Here is a 22,259-nt window from a genome sequence, read left to right on the forward strand (position 1 = left end):
TGGGATCACAGAGAGGGTGCACACAAACTAACACTGCATTATATTGTTGCTGCTCTTAATATTAATGACCCATGCTACATATATATCGGACGATATTTGTAAGCAGGTGCCAATGATGGGCGTTATCATTTTACGTAATTATTTTATCATTGATTGTTTGGTGAATTTCTTGGTGAATGTAGAAAGGGGAAAAAATATCATGCATGATTGTAGGGGAGGGTTCAAGGGGCACCAGGAGGTGGGAGAAACAAGGGGCCCAGAAACAGGAGAAGCGCCAGGGCCCATGGTTTCTCTCCCTGACCCTGCTTTAAATACACACTTCTATTCCTTTCTCCCTCATGTGCTTATCTAACTTTTCCTCAAATGCATCTATGCTATTTGAGTTAACTACTCCTTGCTGTCATGCATTCCACATTCTTAGTACTTGTTGGATAAAGAGTTTCTCCTGAATTCCCTCTTGAGATTTATTACTGGCTGCCATTTATTTTGGCCTCTAGTTTTGGTCTCCCCGACAAGTGGAAACATTTCTTCAATGCCCACCATATCACATCCGTGGTACGGAGGGAAGATGTTTCCATTAGTAGGAGAGACTAGGACCCAAGGGCACAGCCTCAGAGTAAAGGGAAGGCCTTTTAGAACAGAGATGAGGAGAAACTTCTTTAGCCAGAGAGTGGTGAATCTATGGAATTCATTGCCACAGAAGGCTGTGGAGGCCAGGTCATTGAGTGTATTTAAGACCGAGATAGACAGGTTCTTGATTGGTAAGGGGATCAAAGGTTACGGGGAGAAGGCGGGAGAATGGGGTTGAGAAACTTATCAGCCATGATTGAATGGCGGAGCAGACTCGATGGGCCGAATGGCCCAATTTCTGCTCCTATGTCTTATGGTCTTATGATCCCTCTGTTGTCTTCAAAATCTCTCTCGGGCCACTTCTCAGCCTTTCCTTTTCCAGAGAAAAGAGCGCCAGGATGTTCAATCTTTGCTGACGCTTATAAACTCTCAGTTCTGATATCAGCCTTGTGATCTTTATTTACACCTTTTCCAATGCCTTCACATCCTTTCCAAATTGTGGAGGCCAGAACTGTGCACTACATTCCAAATGTGGTCTAATTAAGGTGTTACAGAATTTTAACAGGCCTTCACTGATTTTCAATTATACCCCTCTACAAATTAACCCCGGAGCACGGTTTGCATTTCTTACAGCCTTATTAACTGCATTGCTACTAATAGCGATGTGTGTAGCAGTGGCTCTAGATTCCTTTCATCCTCTATCCCACTTAGATTCTTATTATGCAAACAGGGCATGACCTCCCTATTCTTCCTGCCGAAATGCATCACCTCACACTTAACCTATATTGAAATTTGTTTGCCAAAATGCAAAACTTACACACTGGAGTGCTATCATTTGGCAGAAGAGGGTAATTACAGTGTAACAAGTCTAAACATTAAACGTCCATTCTACAAGTGTATCGTGGCCGGGATTTTCCACTCCCGCCCTCGGCAGGCATCAGGGCGGGCAGGAGTGGAAAATACCACGAGAGCGAAAAAAAATCAGTTTCGCGTTAGCGGGAAAGCAAGTTGCGATCATCCGCTACTGGCTTCAAGCGTGACGCACATTTCCTGCCGTGCCACATCAGGAGCGTCACTTTAATACATTTGAATTTCATGAATATTCATTATAACGCACGCTCACTGGAATCACCCCACCCCCCACCCCCGCAACACCGGCAATCGGCCATGTCAGCATCGAATTAGACCGACATGTTTCGCAAACATATTATAAGCGACCTACGCCTGGCAGCCGCCTGAAATTCGCTCGTGACTTTTGAGGTTCGCTCACCAGCCTTGCATTAGGTGGCACTTGCGGCACCTCGGACTCAGCGCCAGGCTTCGCGGGCAGCACTGCATCGCTTTCAGCGGGGCATCACAGGCAAGGCTCTACCTACCAGACCAGAAGTAAGGCGGGATGGGTGGCTTATAACGTGCTGCAGGGCAAGGGCTGTGGGGTTGGGGGGCAAAGAGTGGCAAAGTTGCACTCTGGCATCTGACTAGGTGGGTGTGGGGTGGAAGCGTCCTCTGGGCCAGAGTGGGAAGACTGTTTTACAGAGGGACGTACGCGATTTGGGGCCAGAATGGGAGGATGGCAGAGTGAGGAAGTGCTTCACTTTGCATTGCTGACCTTGCAAAGAGTGTCCTTGTCCCAAGTCCAGGGAGGGGGAGGGTATGTCAGTCCAGTGTCAATCGTGCCCAGCAGGTTGTGCGCAGGGCATGGTCATAACGTCAGACGTGTTGCTCCGGGAAGCTTCTGCCATAACACTGGGCCATAGATGGCACATCATGGAGAGGGGAGGCCTCTGCAGACTATAGATGGGGAATAGGTGGTGTAGGGGCCTTTCAAAGGCCTCGTGAGGGAGGGGGTTCTCTATATTTCACTGGTCAATAGGCCTGAAGATGGGGGGTGGTGGGGGTAAGGTCCCCATGGGGCATTGGCACATCCGCCTCAATCGACTCAGGGGGTAACACTGGGATATCCACTGCAATCATAAAAGGATCAAGGATTGGAGGGGGAGGCATGAGAGGTATCGGAGGGAGGGAAACCTGAACAGTAAGATCCTCCAGAACGATGAGAGGGATTTCCAGTCACACAGGGAGAATCCAAGCTGGGTAAAAGCTCTACTGGTGAGGGCTCTGAAGGCTTTTTGAAGGAGTGATGGACTGCACTGAGGGGCCAATTAAAGAGGCACCAGACTGAACTGTGTATCCCCAAATGAGGAGAGATGCACAGCTGAGACATGTTAAGAGCCTTTCAGTGACAATGCAGGGAATCAGGAGAGTCGTGCAGTTAAGCACATTCATGCGAGACTCATCCAGAGTAGTGGCTCTAATCGATCTCTTTGCATTAACCCCTTGTTCCCAGAGTGGAAATTCCCCGGAGTGATAATGAGGTCAGCAGCAAATGGGCAACTGGTCAAGCGGCAGATGCATGTTAAAAGTGAGAGCTAAGAATTTTGATGCTGGCAGGTTCACAGACGAGAAGCCTCAGCTCCCCCTCAAACAATCTCAGTTCCTCGCTACACATGAGCCCTCATGTGTATTCTAAACAGTGTAGACTTAGAGTGCAGCCAATACCTGGCCTGAAAGCAACACATCCAAGTTCCGAGCTAAAGTAATCTCATTGCAGCCGGGCATGTAAAGGGGCGGAGGTCAGGGAGGAGCACCTTGAAAAGCACCTTGCACTGGCCAGAATCTCAGTGCCGACACTGAAGCCAAGCCCTTTAACCCACAGTAACCTACAAGTCATCGATAGAAATAGGACCTTTGGAGGCTGATGCTGACTCATGTCTTTTTCCCTTTGATGCTGCAGAGAGGAGACATTCAGGAAGATGGAGGCTGCATTTATTGCATCATCGCACATAGGCAGGAGTGAAGGCAGAGAAGATTGTGTCGGCAGCACCAGGCTTGTCAAAGGGAAGAGCTCCACCCTTATGAGCAAGGGACAGCAGGACCCCCTCCTGACGCAGAGGATGAGGCTGCATAGGCAGCTCTCAACACAGAAGGTGTACAGAACACACATGTCTTTTCTGCAGATGAGCGAGTGACAATGTCAGTGACACCTTCACATGTCCAGGGATCTGGTGCACACATCTGCCACATTCTCCAGGAGTTGACGCCACAAGGACTGGGAGAACATCCATTGCCAGTGGCTCTGAAAGTCACCGCCGCTCTTGACTTCTGCGTGAGTGATCCTTTCCAGGGCTCCACTGTGGACCTCAGTGGAATCTCTCAAACTTCCACACACAAGTGTATACAGAAGGTAACAACTTTTGCCAAGGTTTACAATTACACTGGCTTCGCTAGAGATTAAGCAAGGCCAGCTCGGGGCTTTGCTGCGATTTCCGGATTCCCACAGGGGCAGGATGCCATCGACTGCACTCATGTGGCTATAAAAGCTCCCTGGCAACAGGTAATGCAACACATCAACAGGAAAGGCTTCCACATGCTCAATGTGCAGCTGGCCTGTGATCGTAAGAAACAAACCATGCAGGTCTGTGCGAGATACCCGGGAATCTGCCATGATTCATACATTGTGCAATGAGGAGGTCGCAGATTCCGGACATTTTCGAGGGACCACAAAGGATCCAGGGTTGGCTCCTCAGTGACAAAGGCTCCCTGCAAAGGATGTGGCTGATGATGCTCGTTTGGAAGTCACAAAATCTGGCAGAGAGAAGGTACAACAAGATCATACCGCTGCCCAAACACTGGTGGAGCGCACCATTGGCATCTTGAAGATACACTTCCAATGTCTCAGTTGATCTGGCGGAGTGCTCCAGTGCACTGCCCAGAGAGTCTCGTGGATCATTGTGGCTTGCTGCACATTGCACAGCCTGGCATTGCAAAGTGGGGGGGACTTGCCAGATGTCAACATAGAGGAACTGCACGTTTCCTTCGATGAGGGGGACACTGAAAGGGTTAAGGGCAATGAGGTCGAGGAAGCTGAGTCTGCAGGGGAAGAGGCCATTGCATGGGCCAGACGAGGCAGGCGTGCACCTGAGGCCCTCAGGGCCATCAGGTTACATGAGCAGAATGATGAGTTGTAGTGAGCATCCTCCATTCTGAACACCAGCGTTGCTTTCCCTCTCACCTAAACCATGCACTTCAAACTGAGAATAAGCACTTACACATCAGGCCCACCACTGTCTTGGTCCTTTGAAGGATGATGAAGCCTCGAGAGCATGTATCCTTGTTGCCATGAGGTGCTAACTGGAGGAGGGTGTCCCGACATCAGACGTCAGGAGGTGCTGCCTCTTCAAGCATCTCTCCAGCATCCCAGTCACTACGGCAGCCCAGTAGAGGCAGGAGATGTTGTACAATCATCAGTGGACGTGTAGCTGTCTGCCTTCAGTCCTACAAAGCTCCTCAAGGAGATCCATCTCCAGCAACAGTACAACACATTCTGTGTGACCTTGATGGTGATACTGATAGGTAACACTTGGACCAAGGCAGCCGAGGACGTTCTGCATGTGTTCATCCATTGTGAGATCACTCAGTCCTTTGTGTCACCTTCTTCTCTATCACATTGACATCCGGCACTCTCAGTTAGGGATGCTGGCCTGCATTCATCCTCACCTTACTATGGATGTGGACCACCTGAGGATGACGACATTCACACACTTGCCCGGCAGTCATTAAAATGCCTCCCCTTTAACACAGACAGTCTGCCCTCATGTCCAGCCTTGGTCCTTGCAAACCCCAAAATGCTAAGACACCACGAAGCCCTCAAGGTCATGTGCCGTTGCTAATAAAGAGTACACTTCAGCTTCACTCCATCCTCGCTCCTATCCCATTGCTCCCTTCAGCATTGTCCAAAGTTACAATATGTACTTCCAGAGCATGCTGAAAGGCTCCATTGACTGTAAGACATCACCATTTGGTTTTATCATCACTGACTTTGGCAAGTGTTTAGGTGAGGGGACGCTACGCAGAATGTATGACACTGCATCTCTCTATTGTGACGAGAGAGCCTTGTGGCCACAACACAGACAACTGCAAGTTGAGAAACACTCAATGGATAGTGTGAGCAGGACGCATGCCAAGGTAGATGAAGAGGATGCCTGCCCTGTGTGGGTAGCGCGTGGAGCCATGCACAAGATGAGGATGTGAGCTACACAGGATATGAGCCCAGCTGGAGATGTGAAGGTGTGTGTGAGAGAGTGATTGATGATGCCTGTTGAGCTGACAGTGTGTGAGATCCCTGTGAAGCGTCATCCTGCGAATGCCTGATGAGCTTGTGAGTGTGTGAGTTGAGAGTGATGAGATGGTTGACTTAACCTGGCAAAACGGAGGAGATCAATCATCTTCTTTCTACACTGAATGGCTGACCTCTTCTGTGCGGTGTTAGCACTGACCACCGTTGCCACCGCCTTCCAAGCCGGAGTGGTGAGATTGGTGGACCTCCTGCTGCCATGACGAGGGGTAGAGGACATCCCAGCGGCCGCAACGCCATCCAGCAGGTGGCCCAGCAAGACGTCACTAAACTTTGGAGCAGCAAGCTTCTTCCCTTTGGGGGCCACGTCTTTCGTGGGGCAGTCCGGGGTTGCAGACATTGAGAAGGCTGTGCGTGGGTGTGGTTTAAATATAGTGCCGGGAGTGAAGGTCTGTTAAGGTCACGGTGGGCTGGGCGAATCAGAAACCACCCGCCCGCAATCCGACGCGCTTCCTGCTAATGCATATTTAATGAGGCGGGAAGCAGACAACACGGAAACCCACCACTGCGCCCAGCAAGAACAATGTCACTTTTCACAGCCACCACCACACTTAGTGCACAGAAGGGTCCCATGCCATCCCGCCCCATGTCTTTCCGTATTTAGTTGCTTTCTTCCTTTGCTTAAGCTATACCGCCCAATTAAACTACCTGGCCCAGTCTGGTATCCATTAGAAATGGTACTCCCAGTGCCAAGTCCAGATCGTTAAGGGTTTTCACAAAGCAAATATTTCCTTTGACTGAACAGTCAATCATGAGAAGACAACAGTTTAAAAATGGCGTGAAGGGTGTGAGGAGAGACCTAAAGGGACATGTCCTAATGCAGAAAATCATTGAAACATGGAATGCTTTGCCACAGGGAATAGCTGAAGGAGAGGCAATTGCCACCTTAAGGGAAAAGTGGCTTATGTTTGAAACAGAGGAAGGTACAGTGTTACGGGGAGGTGGCAGGACAGTGAATTTTGATTGCCCGGTAACATTCGGCAGACACAACGGGCTGTATGGCTTCTTCTGTGCTTTGAATTTTTATGATTTTATAACCTTGGCTCAGTCATATCAAATTAAAGCTGATCTGGGATTTGTGTCTCATTTTGTTTGACAAACTGCGCTGAAAAGAAAGAAACTAATTTAATCAGTTTGCTTCAGCACAATATTTTGTTAAGTGCAATTACATCAGCCAAAATTGAAAATTGCGACACCCACCTATACATTAAAAATCTTAGGTCAGCATGAAACTGCTATCAATTTCTCATCATGAATTCCTAAGTCCGCACTTATAATGGAGACTGCAAATGTAAACTTGTTACACAATAATTACACCCTTCTGCCAGTGATAGCATTATAGTGTTTCCGTTCTGCATCTCCTGGATATTCAGTTTGTCCTTCGGAGGGGCTCCTATACCCCAACTCTTCTTGCCACCTTCCCAAATTGATGTTAAGGTTTGCTACTGAATGATAAATAATAATGCAAAATCAAAGCATTGTATAAACTTAAGCAGAAACTATGGGCCTTTTAAACGAAGACCAAGTTATTTCCTAACAAACTATCCCCATTATATCCTGTGGACTAATTTTGCTTCACCTGAAGATTACACTGCAGGACATTGACACCTGTCAAAAGTATCTACCTGTTCAGAAGCAAATGCAAAATGACAAAGAAACAAGGATTGCAGAAAGCTTTCCCGGCGCAGTGGGAAACCAGAATCCTGGGACATTCTTCTCATTAGTGCATTTGTTTTCTGATGCTACCAGTAACTACATGCAGCAAAAATACAGGAAATAAAAGAGAGATCAAGTGGAATGGTACACATAGGCCTTGCAATTGTTCATTGTGATCAAGATACAAATGCTCAACAAAAGCAAAATATTGCAGATGCTGGAAATCTGAAATAAAAACTGAAAATGCTGAAAACGCTCAGCAGGTCTGGTAGTGACTGTGGAGAGAGAATGGCCGGAATCTTCCATTCCGGAGCCTGGGTTCGGTGGTGGGTGCAAAACTGGGAGTGAGTTCCGCTGGCGGGGGAGGTGGTGGGTGGGGTGGGGATGGGAGGGGGGGGGGGGGGGGACAGTGGGCCATGTGCAATCTGGCGATGTTCAGCTTATTAATGATGTATCTAAGACAATTCTCACAGTGGGAGAAGGCAGGAAGTTGCCACCCCCGCCATTGTCTCATGGGGGGGTTGAAGGTCATATTTAAAGGGCACCCGGGCAGCCTGCACTATTCCTTACACCTTTGCCTGGCCACTGCTGCACTCTTCCCTGCTAACTCTTCTCCCCTTCCTTGGTCATCCTCCACACAGCTTGCACTGCTGCCACCCAGTCTCCAGCATAGTCTGGCATTTACAGACGCTCCCCAAAGAGGACAATGCAGCAGCAACTCTCCGTTAATCATGGAAGATGTCAAACTCGCCAGCTGCACACCACTTCCGTGCAGTTGTAAAGGTGAATGTTCTCATTTCTCGCCGGCAGGGAACGTAATTTGGAGGGACAGCTCAATTATGGCCAGCTGGTCTTTTAATGAGCATGCATGACATGCTAATGCATGCAAAACGGCTTCCTGACATTGGTCGTCGGGAAGCTCGACCCACCTTCAACCTGCCTTTCAAGTCCCGAGAACTTCATTGCTAAAGTGCATCTCACCCTTGAGAAACTGATTTTTGGCCTCACGCCAAATTAAGCTCTCCCGCCCGCCAAGCTCCCCGCTGCTGGTGGTATGGAATATTCTGCCCTACGGGCTGGATTTTCATGGAGTCAGGAAGACTCTGCCGACCATTAACAACGGCAGACGGGACCAGATTCCAGGATTCCCAGCTCCAGTCCTACCGCCCCCAATTTTCACCAGCGCAGGATAAGAGTGCAGGCAGTGAGCCCTGCTATGCTGAACCGGCCGGCTCCATAGCAGGAATTGGCATCTACCAGCCATCCGCAACTTTCGTGGAGTCAGGACAATCTTTCAATGAGCCGTGCTTTACAACCCCTCAGAGGTGTCATGAACCATTGTCTGGATGAGGGAACCTTTTGAAAGGCGAGTTCAAAAGTTCTTACCCATGCCCCCTTGCCAAACTATGCCCAGCCACTCACCCCCAATGGCCCCTCATAACCTCCATGCCAACCAATGCCCCTCCACCCACCCATGGGAGGAGCATAGGTGGGCATGGAGGGCATGAGGGGCCATTGAGGGTGGATGTTGGGGACACGAGATGACTTGGAGGTTGTGGGAAGTGGGGAGCTGCAAAGGTATGAGGGGTGAGGGATGGAGGACTGTTTCCTGTTTTATTGTTTTTATGGTAACCAGGATGAAGTCCAGAACACCGAGGTGGGCCTTTTAAACAGCACCCGACAGCCCACTATTGCCAGGGGCAGCTCCAGTTATCACCTGTCCCTTCCCCCACCCACCCCTGAACGAAAGTTCCACCTTTGCTGGCACTTTCTCCTGAGGTGGGCACACCTCAGGCTGCAAAATTTCCCGACTCCCACTACCCGCCTCTAGGATGAAAATCCAGCCCAACATTTCAGGCCGATGGTCTTTCATCAAGAACTGGAAAAGTTAGAGATGTAACAAGTTTTAAGCAAGTACCAAAACAGGGAAACGCGGAGAGGAGGAACAAACAAAAGGAAAGGTCTGTGATAGGGTGAAATTCAGCAGAGATGAAAAGACAAAAGCGATGATGGCACAAGGCAAAAGGAATTGGGTAGTGGGGCAAATAAACAAAAGGTGAGTCCAGAGAAGGTGTAAATGGAAATAGCAGAATTGTTACCAATAGCTGCTGTCAGATAAAATGGGGATAGAGGTTCTGATCCAACATTGCTGAACTCAATGCTGTGTCCAGAAGGGTATAAAGTGCTTAACTGAAAGTTGAGCTGCTGTTCCTCATGTTCATATTGAGCTTCATTGGAACGGTGTACGAGACCAAGGAGAGGGAGGCCAGAATGGGCATAGGGCATAGAATTTAAATGATATATGACCAGATGCAAGGGGCCACACTTGCGGACTAAATGGAGGTATTCCGAAAAGGAGTCAGCCAATCTGTTTGTGTTCTCCCTTGTTGTGTTCAACTGTTCTGTGTTTGATTATATGAGTCTGTTTACTATTGATGCTCACTGTGCTTGATTAGTTAAGTCTGCATATGGACTCAAGGATAAGTAGCCAAACTGTAGATGTTGCTGGAAGCAGACATGGAAAAAAAAAAATCTCTTGTAAATAAATTCCTGTTACTAACACAGAACTTGGTGCATCATCTCTGCATATCTCCGAGATTTAAAATATACAATATCCCCTATGTAGAGGAGACTGCACCACGAACAATGAATACAGTATTCTAAGTTGAAAGATGTTCAAGTAAATCTGCTTTACTTGAAGAAGTGTGTTGGACCCTAGAAGTTGAGAAGAAGGGAGGTAAAAGGGCAGGTGGTGCATGTCCTGCACTTACTGGAAGGTGCTGTGGGAAGGGGAGGGCATATTGCGGGTGATTGAGGAGCAGAAGAGGTAGTCACAGGGGGAAGCTTCTCATGGACAGAAATTTTTCCAATTCTGACGAAAGGTTATCGAACTGAAGCATTAGTTTTCTTTTTCTCTCCCTACAAATGGTGCCAGACCTGCAGAGTGTTTCCAACATTTTCTGCTTTCAATACAAATAGATTAATATGTCCATGTGCAATTCCTTTGTTCATTATTTTAGCAGAGGCATTACCCCAATGATAAAGCCTCTGTTAAACTCCTAGTCCAGTGAACTGTAAATTAACATGTAAAGTATGGGCAAATCTTTGCACAGCGTGATTTCAGGGCTGCAGAGAGCAGTTTGAAAGGAGGGAGAAAAAATAAAAAAATAAAACTTTAGTTTTAACATTGAATGCCAGTAGGCAGGCATAAATCAGCGGCCTGACATTTAGACACTCTCGCTCTATAATTTGTAAGAATGGATGACAGACTTGAATCAGAATCAAAAAGAAATGTAAACACTGAATATGTTTATTCCTGCAGAACCATAAGTTGCAATTAACAGCCACACTTTGTTCTCTTCACATAATAAGTGTTGTCTAAAACCGTTAAAAAAATTGAAGGTTAAACCGATGTAACACTTTGGGTTGGGAAAACAATATTGCCCTCTAAATTGGCCTAGCAAGCCACTTAGTTCAAGGGCAATTAGGAATGGGCAACAAATGCTGGCTTTGCCAGCGACGCCCACATCCCATGAAAGAATAAAGAAATACACAAGAGGACAGCTGGGTGATCTGACTTCCATTTGCTACTGTAAACTAAATTCACTTTCCGTTTATTCTGTACTGACAGTGTTTCAAGCCCACCCTACCACTCAGTCAGCTTTTCAGGGATTTGCTTCGTATTTTACTCAAAAAAAATCTATAAAATTCTAGAAGAAAAGTAAAGAACCTTGAAAGCATGTTGATTGATCCAAATTGTTACTGTCACATGAACATAGAGCATTACACCACTAGTGAAATCTGCAGTAAATATTTGTAAAGCACCAACTCTCAAAGGGATAAATGGGGTAATTTTGGTTTTGAGTGATAGTGTAAACCTGAAAATATCACATCAGGCACCTGTTACAAACCCCGTCTGATTCTCAATACTACTGAATTTAATGGAAGTGAAAATCAAGACAGATGTATAACCGAGGGCTGATCTGTTATAGTCCAATTTACTATTACTCCCAGTATATCCATAATCTTCGCAAAATGAAATCCATTCATATAAACCTTCTGCATAAAAAGTAGAGAGACAGTGGTACTGAATTTTGGACTTTTACAAAATATTAATGCTTTGGAAGACATGAAATTAAGGCTAGTTTCCTCTTTATAAAGATGCAATAGACTTCATGTTCATTAGTATGCTAGTCTACTTGACCAATAAGGGGAAGAGCATCACTGAAAGAACGTGTATGGAAAGCACTGTAGAGAATTTCTAGAAGGCATTGCAACTCACAGCTGTTCAAGCAAACCATTGCAATTCTAATCAGAAATTTTCTGTCATTCCTTAGAAAACCAGCTCCTGGAAAGGTGGATTAGGTTCATTTGGGATGCATTAATAGTGATGCCAGTTCAGCATCAGTGTGAAGAGATTTCAGCTTAACATCAATGCTATGTTGGCAGTGTACATTCAGAGTCAGCACCTAATCTGTCTCTGTAGTGAAGTGGAGCGAGATTCACTTGGAGGAGACATTCTCTCACTTTCTTTGTAATGGCAATTGCAGTGTGGATTCAAATCTAATTTTTGAAGTGCTCACTGGGTGCTCTGGGCATTTTGCAAACCCAACATCCCTTAATTGAAATGTCCTGACCAGTACAATCTTCTTTAAATTACTAATAATATGGCTCTATGGCTCTATGCACGCATTAACCAGGCTGGCACAGAGCTCTCCTCTTAAAACAGGGTGATGAAAGTTCCAGTTGAACAGCAGCCAAGCAAGGGGAACAGAGTTCTACCTGGCTGGAAGCGGGTTTCAGATCAGTAGCTCCTGACTCATTAGCAGCGGTCGCCCCTTACCTGAATGGTGCTTCCTTGCGAAACCTCTCTCGGAACTTGTGTTGCTCCACATCAAAACTTGCACATTTCTTGCGAAGGATCGTCACTTCATTGGCCTGTAGAGGAGCCACCTGCTGCTTCGTTGTTATTGCTAGCTTCTTAACGTTATTCCACTTCTCTGGCAGTTCCTATACACACACACAAGCAGCAAAATGTATATGTTAACGCAGGCAGTACTGAACAGTCTAGTAGCTGCAACTCAAGAGTATTGCACTTTCCACTACTAGCTCCAGAACCAAGGCGAGATGCATTTGATGCCAAATCGTGCTCTTGTAGTGAAGTATTTACTGCCGCTCTCGACAAATTCTGTCCCACGACTGTCTTAATAGGACCTTCCTTCTCATAAGGGGAAACTCTTTCAAACATTTGGTTACTTTGTGGAACTGTGATGTCGTGACAGATTATCAGAAAGCTCGCCAAATGTTTCAACATGTAGGTGCCAGCCTTACTGATAGCACTCTTGCCTCTGAGTGAAAAGGTCATGGGCTCAAGACTGACACCAGAGGCTTGAAAGCATGTGGCAAGCTACCCAGAAAACCACAGGGAGCTGTTGGCATAAATTGGTTCCACAGCTCACAGCTACAAGTGTTCTGTTTAAGTGCCAGCCTCGGTACAATGATAGCACTCTCGTCTCAGAGTCAAAAATTCATAGGTTCAAGATGCACTCTAAAGACTTGGACACATAGGCTTAGAGTTTTCAGTAACAATGAAACTGGCAACATTTTCTGCCTTCTGAAATGGACGGCAACTTTTGCAGTCTGCGCACGTGCACTTAAATGTAGGAATGCAGAAGTTGCTGTCAGTGATTCTACACTTTCCCATAGGTGGTGCTCTTACAGTCTCCCCAAACTAAACAGGTTATTTGGTCATTATCACATTGTTGCTGGCAGGAGCGTGCTGTGTACAAATTGGCTCCCGTGTTTCCTACATTATGATATGTCTTTTATTCTTTCCCTTTACTCTTTCATGGGATGTGACCATCGCTCGCAAGGCCTGCATTTGCTGCCCATCCTTAATTGCCTTTACATAGCGCCTGCCACGGCCACCAGATGTTTCAAAGTGCTTTACAGCCCGTGACGTGGGAGACGATGGTGTAGTGGTAATGTCACTGGGCTAATAATCCAGAGGTCCAGGCTAATGCTCTGGGGACATGGGTTCAAACCCCACCAGGGCAGCTGTTGCCCATCCCAAATTGCCTTTGAACTGAGTGGTGTATTAGGCCATTTCAGAGGAGAGTTAAGAGTCAACCACATTGCTGTGGGTCTGGAATCACATGTAGGCCGAACAGGTAAGGATAGCAGATTTCCTTCCCTAAAGGACATTAGTGAACTAGATGTGTTCTTACAATAATCAATTGTGGTCACCATTACTGAAACTAGTTTTATATTCCAGATTTATTAATTAATTGATTTTAATTTCCACCAGCTCCCTCTTCATTGGCCGTAAAGCACTTTGAGATGTCCAGTGGTCATGAAAGGTGCTATATAAATGCAAGTCTTTCTTTAAAACCGCAATCGTGTAGAAATCGCTGAATTGATGAAAATGTTCCCTTTTATGCTCTGAGTCTCGCTTTTAAAAATGTCGGACAAAGTTACAGCTTATTAAATGAGGTTTAACTGGGTTTTTAAACAGCAATTACTGTTTAAACAGTAATTAAAAAGCGTGATTACTGCTGAGCAGCCTGGCTGTCCTTGACAAATTAATTTTATATTTGCGGAATGTCAAATTTCTCCATTATGATTAAAAAAATTTCACATTATTTTAATAATGTTTTATGTTTGTTTACATTTCAACTTCCAACTTAATCCCATGTGTGTTCCAATTATATGCTGCACTCTCTGTAAAACTTTAGCTCAAGGTGAGTTCTGGTTTGCTGTCTGTGAGAACACTTCAGTGTGAATGGCTGCTTCTCCTGATTGATGACATCACTGTTGCAGGATGCCTAGAGATCCCCTTGGCTTGTGCCAGATTCAAATTGACTAAAAAGAGACACAGTTGCCCCTCCATGGAATGGCCCAGCAGCCATTATGGTCCAGTGTGGGGTTTAAGCTTGTTGGGGCGGGGGGGGGTGGGGGCGGTCCCTCATCTGATGCATCGGCTCTGACCTCACTTCCTGCCCAGAGCCTGCCATGTTGGCCTGGACATGTTCCAGGCTGACAGCCCACATTGCCAACTGCAAAACTCAGTTGGCGTGGGTACAGGCCTTAATAGGCCCTGTAATTAACACTAATTGGTGCCTGCCAACCTGAGCCTAAGCTATCCTCCTTGAAAATGGCTCTGGGCTGAGATCGTGGCAGCAAACTTGCATGGAGGGCGGCTGTGCCAAATTGCGCCCCTGCTGCCTCCCATCCAGACCCCGCCCTAACTTAATTTAAGAATCCCGGTCGGTGTCTTTCCTATGAACCATTAAACCAAGGTCCTGTCAGTATATAAGTTTTGTGGCACTATTCAAAGGAGGGATGTTCTGACCAACATTTATTCCTCAACCAACCTGACTAAACCAGAGTATCTGGTCATTTATTTCATTGCTGCTTTGAGATCTTGCTGTGCTAAATTAGCTGCATGATTTCTCTAAATTGCAACAGCGAATACAATTTAACTATTTCATTGGCTGTGAAGTGCTTTGGGATGTACTGAGGTTATGAAAGGTGCTATATAAATGCAAGTTCTCTCTCTCATTAATGTTCGGTTATTAGCTGTGCTATGAATAATATGGTCTATTGGTGTACCATCTGTTGATAGAAAAATTAATCTCAACTTCTTCTGACTATCAGGAAGGTGGAGAAAGCACAAAAATGAACAAAAAATGGTACTAAGAGTAAAGCTGACAAACTACAATTAAAGGGCGGAGAAACTCGGGCTCGTCTTCCTCAAAATCCATTGGAGATGGACCACAAAATTCAGGCCTATGTCGTAGATGCTCAGACCTTACAGAGTTCAGAATAATTAAATGCTAGAAGGATAAGCTTTTGATGGATCATGTGGTCTTTCCTCATCCTTAACTGTTCTCATGTTAGTGAGAGACCTGCATATGCCTCAGCTGACAACTGAACCGCTTTAGAAAGCTTCAATGCATTAATCAGAATAGTGATTCATTTGGAGCATATTCTTCATCCCTCTCTGTTATTCTAGGTGCTGCCAGTTTATGATTGCTCGTTCAACCAGATGAAAGTGCTGGTCCAATGAAAGTTGTAAACAACACTGATCAATTTCACTTTGTTTCATTGAGAAGCTAAAGATTCCTCCTTAGGTACCACTGTCACTGTTCACACGAATGCATATTGTTTCACACATGATTAAAAGAACGATTTATTTTTATAAATCGGTGAATTCCACGCAGAAATTTAGTAATGCAGTTTCACGCGTCGATGAGGTGAATTGAGAGCTAGTGAGCACAGTTTAGTATGTTCAGGGAAAGGGGATAAAGAATTATAAGTGTCATTGCATCAAAATGAAGAAAGTGGCCCACACACACACAGTTGTGAAATTAGTGAACATACTCCCTCAGAAGGCCAATGATGCAACATCAACTGCGGTGCTTTTAAGAGGACCATAGATACTGACCTGGGCAGTAACAGTATTAAGGAACGTGGAGAAGATTGAGGGATTTGGGATTAAAACTATATAGCTAATGAAAATGGCAGAGCAGGATCATTTGGTCAAATGGCCTCTTCATCCTGTTTCGTCACCGGCATCCCTCCAGCTATGAAAGGTTGCAGCAACCAACCCATTTCTGATGGAGTGTCTTCATTTGGTGCATCTTTGCTGATTGCTGAAGAAGTCAGTCGTCCTGAAGCAGGTTCTGCCACAAGTGCCGCAAAGGAAGCTAACGGGTGTCATTATGGGCTGCTGATTTTGGCATTGGCCTCTGTTGCCGAGTAGCTGTAGCCACTTGTCAGCATGGTGGTACATGCCAATACACTGGAGGTGTCGCCATTTCCCTCTGTCGTCGGCTAGTGACTCCCAGGTGCGATAATGAATGTTTAGGGCCTTCATTTCTCCCTTTGCCAACATCCTTGAAGCTGAACTTTGAGCAACTTACTGATCATCTGGCTTTGGCTACCTTACCATACAGAAAGCCCTTGGATATGCGGTCATCATGATGCAATGGCCTTTGGGGGTCAGGCGATACTCAGCGGGCAGTGCAAAGCCTAAGTCCCTGAAGGATAAGATTACAGCAACCGGCTCCGTGGAGTCAGGTGGGGAAACTAAAGTCAAAGCTGCTGGACCCAAGAAGTCTTTGAGACAAAAAGGGGATGATCGATTCTCATGGAGAGAGGAAAGCAAGCAACTGAACACTATGGTTGAAGCTCTGTGTGCCAATGACAGTGCCAGCACTGGCAGCACCAGTGGGGGTGCAAGAGGTGCTAAACGATCACAGCAGACAAGAAGTCACCACACTCAAGCGGACAGGCATGAAGATTTGGCTGATTATCAGCAATATTCTGACTCCATCTGCTTTGATGTCTATGCAGAAAAGGAACATGGGAGCACTGATTATGAGCACGGTGAGTACGATTGTACCCTACTCTTGTGACAATTCTGTGACCAGCAGTTATAAGGCTTACACTGGAAGGAAAATGGAATGTTGGCATTTATCACAAGGGTAATTGAGTATAAAAGTAGGGAAGTGTTGCGACAGCTGTACAGGGCCTTAGTGAGACCACATCTGGTGTACTGTGCACAGTTCAGGTCTCCTTACTTAAGAAAGGATATAATTACTTGAGAAGAAATTCAGAAAAGGTTCACGTGACTGATTTCTGGGGTGAAGGGGGTTATCCTACCAGGAACGTTTCAGCAGATTGACCTGATACCCATTGGAATTTTGAAGAATGGAAGGTGATCTTATTGAAACGTCTGAGATCCTGAGGGGACTTGACAGGGTAGATGCTGAGAGGGTGTTTCTTTTGTGGGGGAGTCCAGAACTAGGGGACACAGATAAAAATCAGGAGTCTCCCATTTAAGACTGAGCTGAAGAGGAATTTCTTCTCTCAGAGGGTCGTGAGTCTGTGGAATTCTCTTCTCCGGAGAGCAGTGGAAGCTGGGTCAATGAATCAAGGTGGAGTTACATAGGTTTTTGATCAATGAGGGAGTCAAGGTTTATAGGGGGCAGACGTGAAAGTGGAGTTGAGGCCACAGTCAGATCAGCCATAATCTTATTGAATAGCGGAGCAGGCTCGAGGGACAGAATGGCCTACTCCTGTTCCTAATTCTTGCATTCTTGTAAGTGGAGCAATTACTGGAGCAATAGTTCCAGATCCAGATTCTGATGATCCACCTGATACTGGTAGGCAGGGATCTAGTGCTCCATTTGTCAAAGATGGACCACCCATGGGAAATCAATCGAATATTGGTCACAGAGCTACAAACCATAACACCACCCTACGGCAAACAGTGCAACAGGCTTTTTCTTCATCAGAAATATCAGGAGGCTGGATGGATGCCATCCATGGGGAAAGCACCTCAGCCTTTCAAAGGGGTCAAGCATCATTTCAACCATCCACAGCATCCACAGAACAGATTCGGACAGGGACAAAGACTCCCAAGCAAGCAAGGGAAACAGCCCGCCACTTATCAGCAGTCAGACAGACACCAGTTGAACCAGAATTAACCTGTACTAATGCATCTCTTGTAAGTGAAAGTGGGCAGCCTTATTTTCATGTCACAACTGAAACGGAGCATATCGGAGGTCGATTGAGTAGCTGTAACGATGCTCGGGAAGCTATAACATAGGATGAAGCCATTTTGAACTTGGTTTCCAAATATGATTTGGAATTTGAAATTAGTAACCCAGCCAAACAAGCTTTTACACCTCAACCAAACAGGTTGAACAGCAAAGAAATTAAAGCAGTTGATGAGGAAATTTTTAGATTTCAACACAAAAGCATGATTGAAAAGATTATGTCCACACATGGAGACTTCAGGCCTGTCAGCTCCAGAGTGTCAGGGGGGGAGGTGGGTGGTGTCAGGCATTGGGGGTACCACAAAGATGCTCTGGGGAACTCCCTGCCCCGGAAGTTCACAGGTAAGGTTTGCATGGAAATTGCCCAGATGTGCAAACTTCCACTGGGCAATTGCCTTGCACTGGGAATAATCCAAAAATGTGATTTAAATCACAAACTTTGAATCATTCTGACTGTGTTACAGCAATAGTCACACAGAAAAGTTAGAAGAATTAAAGCCTCTTCTAACTTCTGGGTAACTATTGCACAGACCCACAGTCACCCCCACACGGGACTCCCCCCACATCCCTGACCTCCCAGAGGCCTCACCCCAATCCCCCCAACTACGCCCCTCTACGGGACTCCCCCACCCTGTCCCCGACTCCCCAGTGGACTACCCCGACCCCCTGACTACCCCTCCCAGATGAAACCTCCCCACCCCCAAGGGACTAAACCCCCAACAGGAGCTCCCTAACCCACAGGATTCCCTTCACCCCATGGGGACTCTATCCCCTCTCCCCCCCCCACCCCCCCCACCCAACCTCCAACCAGGCCCAAGTCCCAACCCTACACCCCTACACCACAGTCCAACCCGATCCGACCACCCTGCTTCCCTCCTGCATCCCCCCCCCCAAAAAGGCCCGCCCCAACACAGCCCCAACTTGAGGCCAGACCCCACCACCATACCCCCTCACGAGACCTGATCCGACACCCACCCCTGGCCCAACCCAACCCTCCGCTCCTCCTCCTCTCTGACTCCCAGAGGCCTGACCCCACCCACACCCCTAGCCTGACACCCTCCCCACCATGAGGCCCAGCCCGACCCAGCCCATCCCCCTCCCCAGCCCCCACCGTGGACCAACCAAACCCCAGATCCTACCCACTTATCTTATACATTTACCTTGTCATAGACCTTCAAACCTGCCTGGTTTACGACAGCTCGTACCGTAAAATAGGGGACGGGGTTTACTTACTTTCAGCTCTATAGCCCTTCGACACTAGTCCCCAGGTCGCACTGCACGACCCAGATCTCAACCAGTCTGAGTCGGAAGGTCGGGCCAGATAGCATCCTGTGGATTTTAAGGTAGGAGCTTTCAAACAGAACGACAATCTGAATCAATTACCACTCCATCAGAAGTTTATGGCGCTTTGTCTCAAATATTTTTGCTGAACTGAAAAAAGATGGTGGATATCGCATGATTCTAGATCTACCAAATCTGAACAAATATATAAAATATCACCATTTTAAAATAGATACTTTCGATGTTGCTGTACAATTCCATACCAAGGGCTGCAGTATGGCCTCAAATGACCTCAAAGACGCACACTACACGGCGCCAATTGCAAGACAATATAGAAAACACCTAAAGGGACACTGGCAGTTTAAAACTTTACCAAATGGGCTGAACTCAGGACCTCGTGTGTTCACAAAGTTATTGAAGCCATCATTTGCAATGATGAGAAGCAAAGGTCATACTGTAGCGGTATATATAGATGACACCTTACTGCTTGCCAAAATGAAACAGGGAGCAATGGATGCAGTCAGAAAACTGCCCTAATACTATCTGACCTTGGTTTCATCATACACCCACTTAAATCTGCCTTTGACCCTGCTTTGTGTTTGGTTTCCAATTTAAATACCATTTGGATCTCTCTTTGTGGGATGGTTTCCCACTACCTTTGAGTGACTTAGGTCTAACTCAGGCATGTTCTTTAAAAACTCCTTTATTTACAGTTTGGTACATTCTAAGCTTCTAGGTAAGTCCATCTCTCTCTTGTACAGACTATTGCATCTTCTCAGTCTCTTGCACCTTTCTGCTGATGTCACTGTTAAAATCACTATCTCGTTACCAGAACTATTAACCCATTATCCTACAGGCCCAATACATGAAATTACTCTTCTAGGGTTTATACTGAACTCCTCTACAATGCAAGTCAGCCTCTGAGGCAAAATCAGAGGAAATATGTTGTCTCTGCAAATGTTTGATGGCCTCACATTCACTGTCAATATGATTTGTTTCTTCTGTGATTGGCAGATTAGTGGCTGCTTTCTCGGGTGTACAATATGGGCCATTGCATTACAAAGAGCTCAAAAAGGAAAGAACATGAGCTTGGAAAGAAAACAAAGGACATTTTGACAGAAACATGATCTGTTCTCCAGCAGCTCGCGATGAGCTAATTTGGTGATTTGACAATGTGTCAGCCGCAGTCAATAACATTGATAAGGGGACACCAACAATACACAGCATAAGCGATGCCTCAGGGTTAGGATGGGGTGCATCTAATGGTACCATGCACACCGGAGGAAGTTGGAATGCTGAAGAGGCACCACAAGCAGAAGGAAATGAAATAAATTATTTAGAAGTGAAGGCTGTTTCTTTGCCTTACAAGCTTTCTGTCCACATAACAGCCAAGTACGTATTGCTATGCAACTAGATAACACAACTGCAGCTGCATACATAAACAATATGAGAGGAACAAAATTACAGGCATGTAACGAACTTGCCAAGCTTTTCTAGAAATGGTGCATATCTAGAGACATTTGGGTCACTGCCAAATATTTGCCTGGTGCCTTAAATCAAATACCTGATGATAAATCAAGGAAATCCAATGACTAGCTTGAACGGAAGCCAGACGGGACTGTTTTCCTACAACTGTGTAGGTTGATCTTTTAGCATCGTGTTTAAATGCACAGGTAGAGAACCATGTTTCTTGGCTATCAGACCCAGGTGCCATATCAACAGATGCCTTTTCAATCACCTGGGTAAGCTAAGTTTTCTATGCATTTCCTCCCATTCAGCCTGGTAAGTAAATGCTTACAGAACATTGATCGTAATCAGATGAAAGAATGATCAGAACTCTGACGAAAGATCATCGACCTGAAACGTTAACTCCATTTCCATCCACAGATGCTCCGTGACCCGATGAGTTTGTCCAGCATTTTTTGTTCTTACTTCAGATTTCCAGCATCTGCAGTATTTTACTTTTGTAAGGTCCCTACCAGTCTAGGAAATACTAATTTGTCGCCTTAGTCAGCACGGGGAAGCAGCCGATGTTGCAACGAGCACATGAGAAATAAAATAAATAAAATAAAATAAAATGTACATGTTTATTCAATGAATGAAGGAGACTGCAGAACTGATGGATGGAAAATAATGTAAAGGAAAGAAGTGTGAATTTTGCCAAGTGAAATTGATATAATTCCAGCATCTTTGTCTGTAGGATTCCACTTCAACAGTACCTCCCAAACCCATGGTCTTCACCATCTGGAAGGGCAAAGGCAGAAGGTGCATGGCAACACCATCACATCCAACTCCCCTCCCCAGTCACTCATCCCACTTGCAAATATAATCATCCATTTCTTCACCGTCGCTGGGTCAAAATCTCTCTACTTAATAGCGCTGTGGGAGCACCTTTAACACATGGACTGATGCAAATCAAGAAAAAAGTCTACCACCACCTTCTCAAGGGCAACTGTGGATGGGCAGTAAATGCTGGCCTTGCTAGTGACACCCATATGAATAAATTACAACCATGTTTTCCAATTCTCTGTTAAATATCTGAACTAAGAATGTATTTCAGTGGTGGCCTTGAGGTCCAGAATGGCAGCATTTCCCCCCTCAACAAGGTATGTATTATATTTGAGTTGCTTTGCTTATAGCGTTCTCTCACTGGCATAAAGCACAAATGCAATGACATTGCCTGGGGGACTGGCCAAATAGTCCACATTGTGTTGGAAGGTACAAAATCACCAAGCAAGTATACAGCTTCAAGTAACACTTAACAAAGCAAAAAAAACATGCACATTGTATACTACCCGACAGGAATAGTAGAATTCCTTTATATTAGGCTGAATCACTAAAACAGCAGAATGAGTTATTACGGCGTACCTAATGTTAACGGGGTTCATTATTCTTGACAGAAAGAGATCTTGCTGATAAGATATTCTAAAATTAAGAACTTGTCTGGAAACATTAGAGGTCATTTCAAGTGTATACACAAAAAGATTGTCAAT

General features: G+C 45.9%; 1 protein-coding gene across 1 annotated transcript in view; it reads right to left on the reverse strand.

Annotated features, from left to right (window-relative positions):
• dnah9 (dynein, axonemal, heavy chain 9) overlaps positions 1 to 22,259 on the reverse strand; it is a 563,627-nt gene that overhangs the window by 461,481 nt on the left and 79,887 nt on the right. Inside the window, exon 19 of the mRNA XM_078570706.1 lies at positions 12,264 to 12,430. Within this exon, the coding sequence (XP_078426832.1) occupies positions 12,264 to 12,430 (167 nt within the window). The remainder of the gene's footprint in view (positions 1 to 12,263; positions 12,431 to 22,259) is intronic.

Source organism: Cetorhinus maximus, chromosome 24 (assembly GCF_964194155.1).
Source record: "Cetorhinus maximus chromosome 24, sCetMax3.hap1.1, whole genome shotgun sequence".
NCBI classification, from domain to species: domain Eukaryota; kingdom Metazoa; phylum Chordata; class Chondrichthyes; order Lamniformes; family Cetorhinidae; genus Cetorhinus; species Cetorhinus maximus.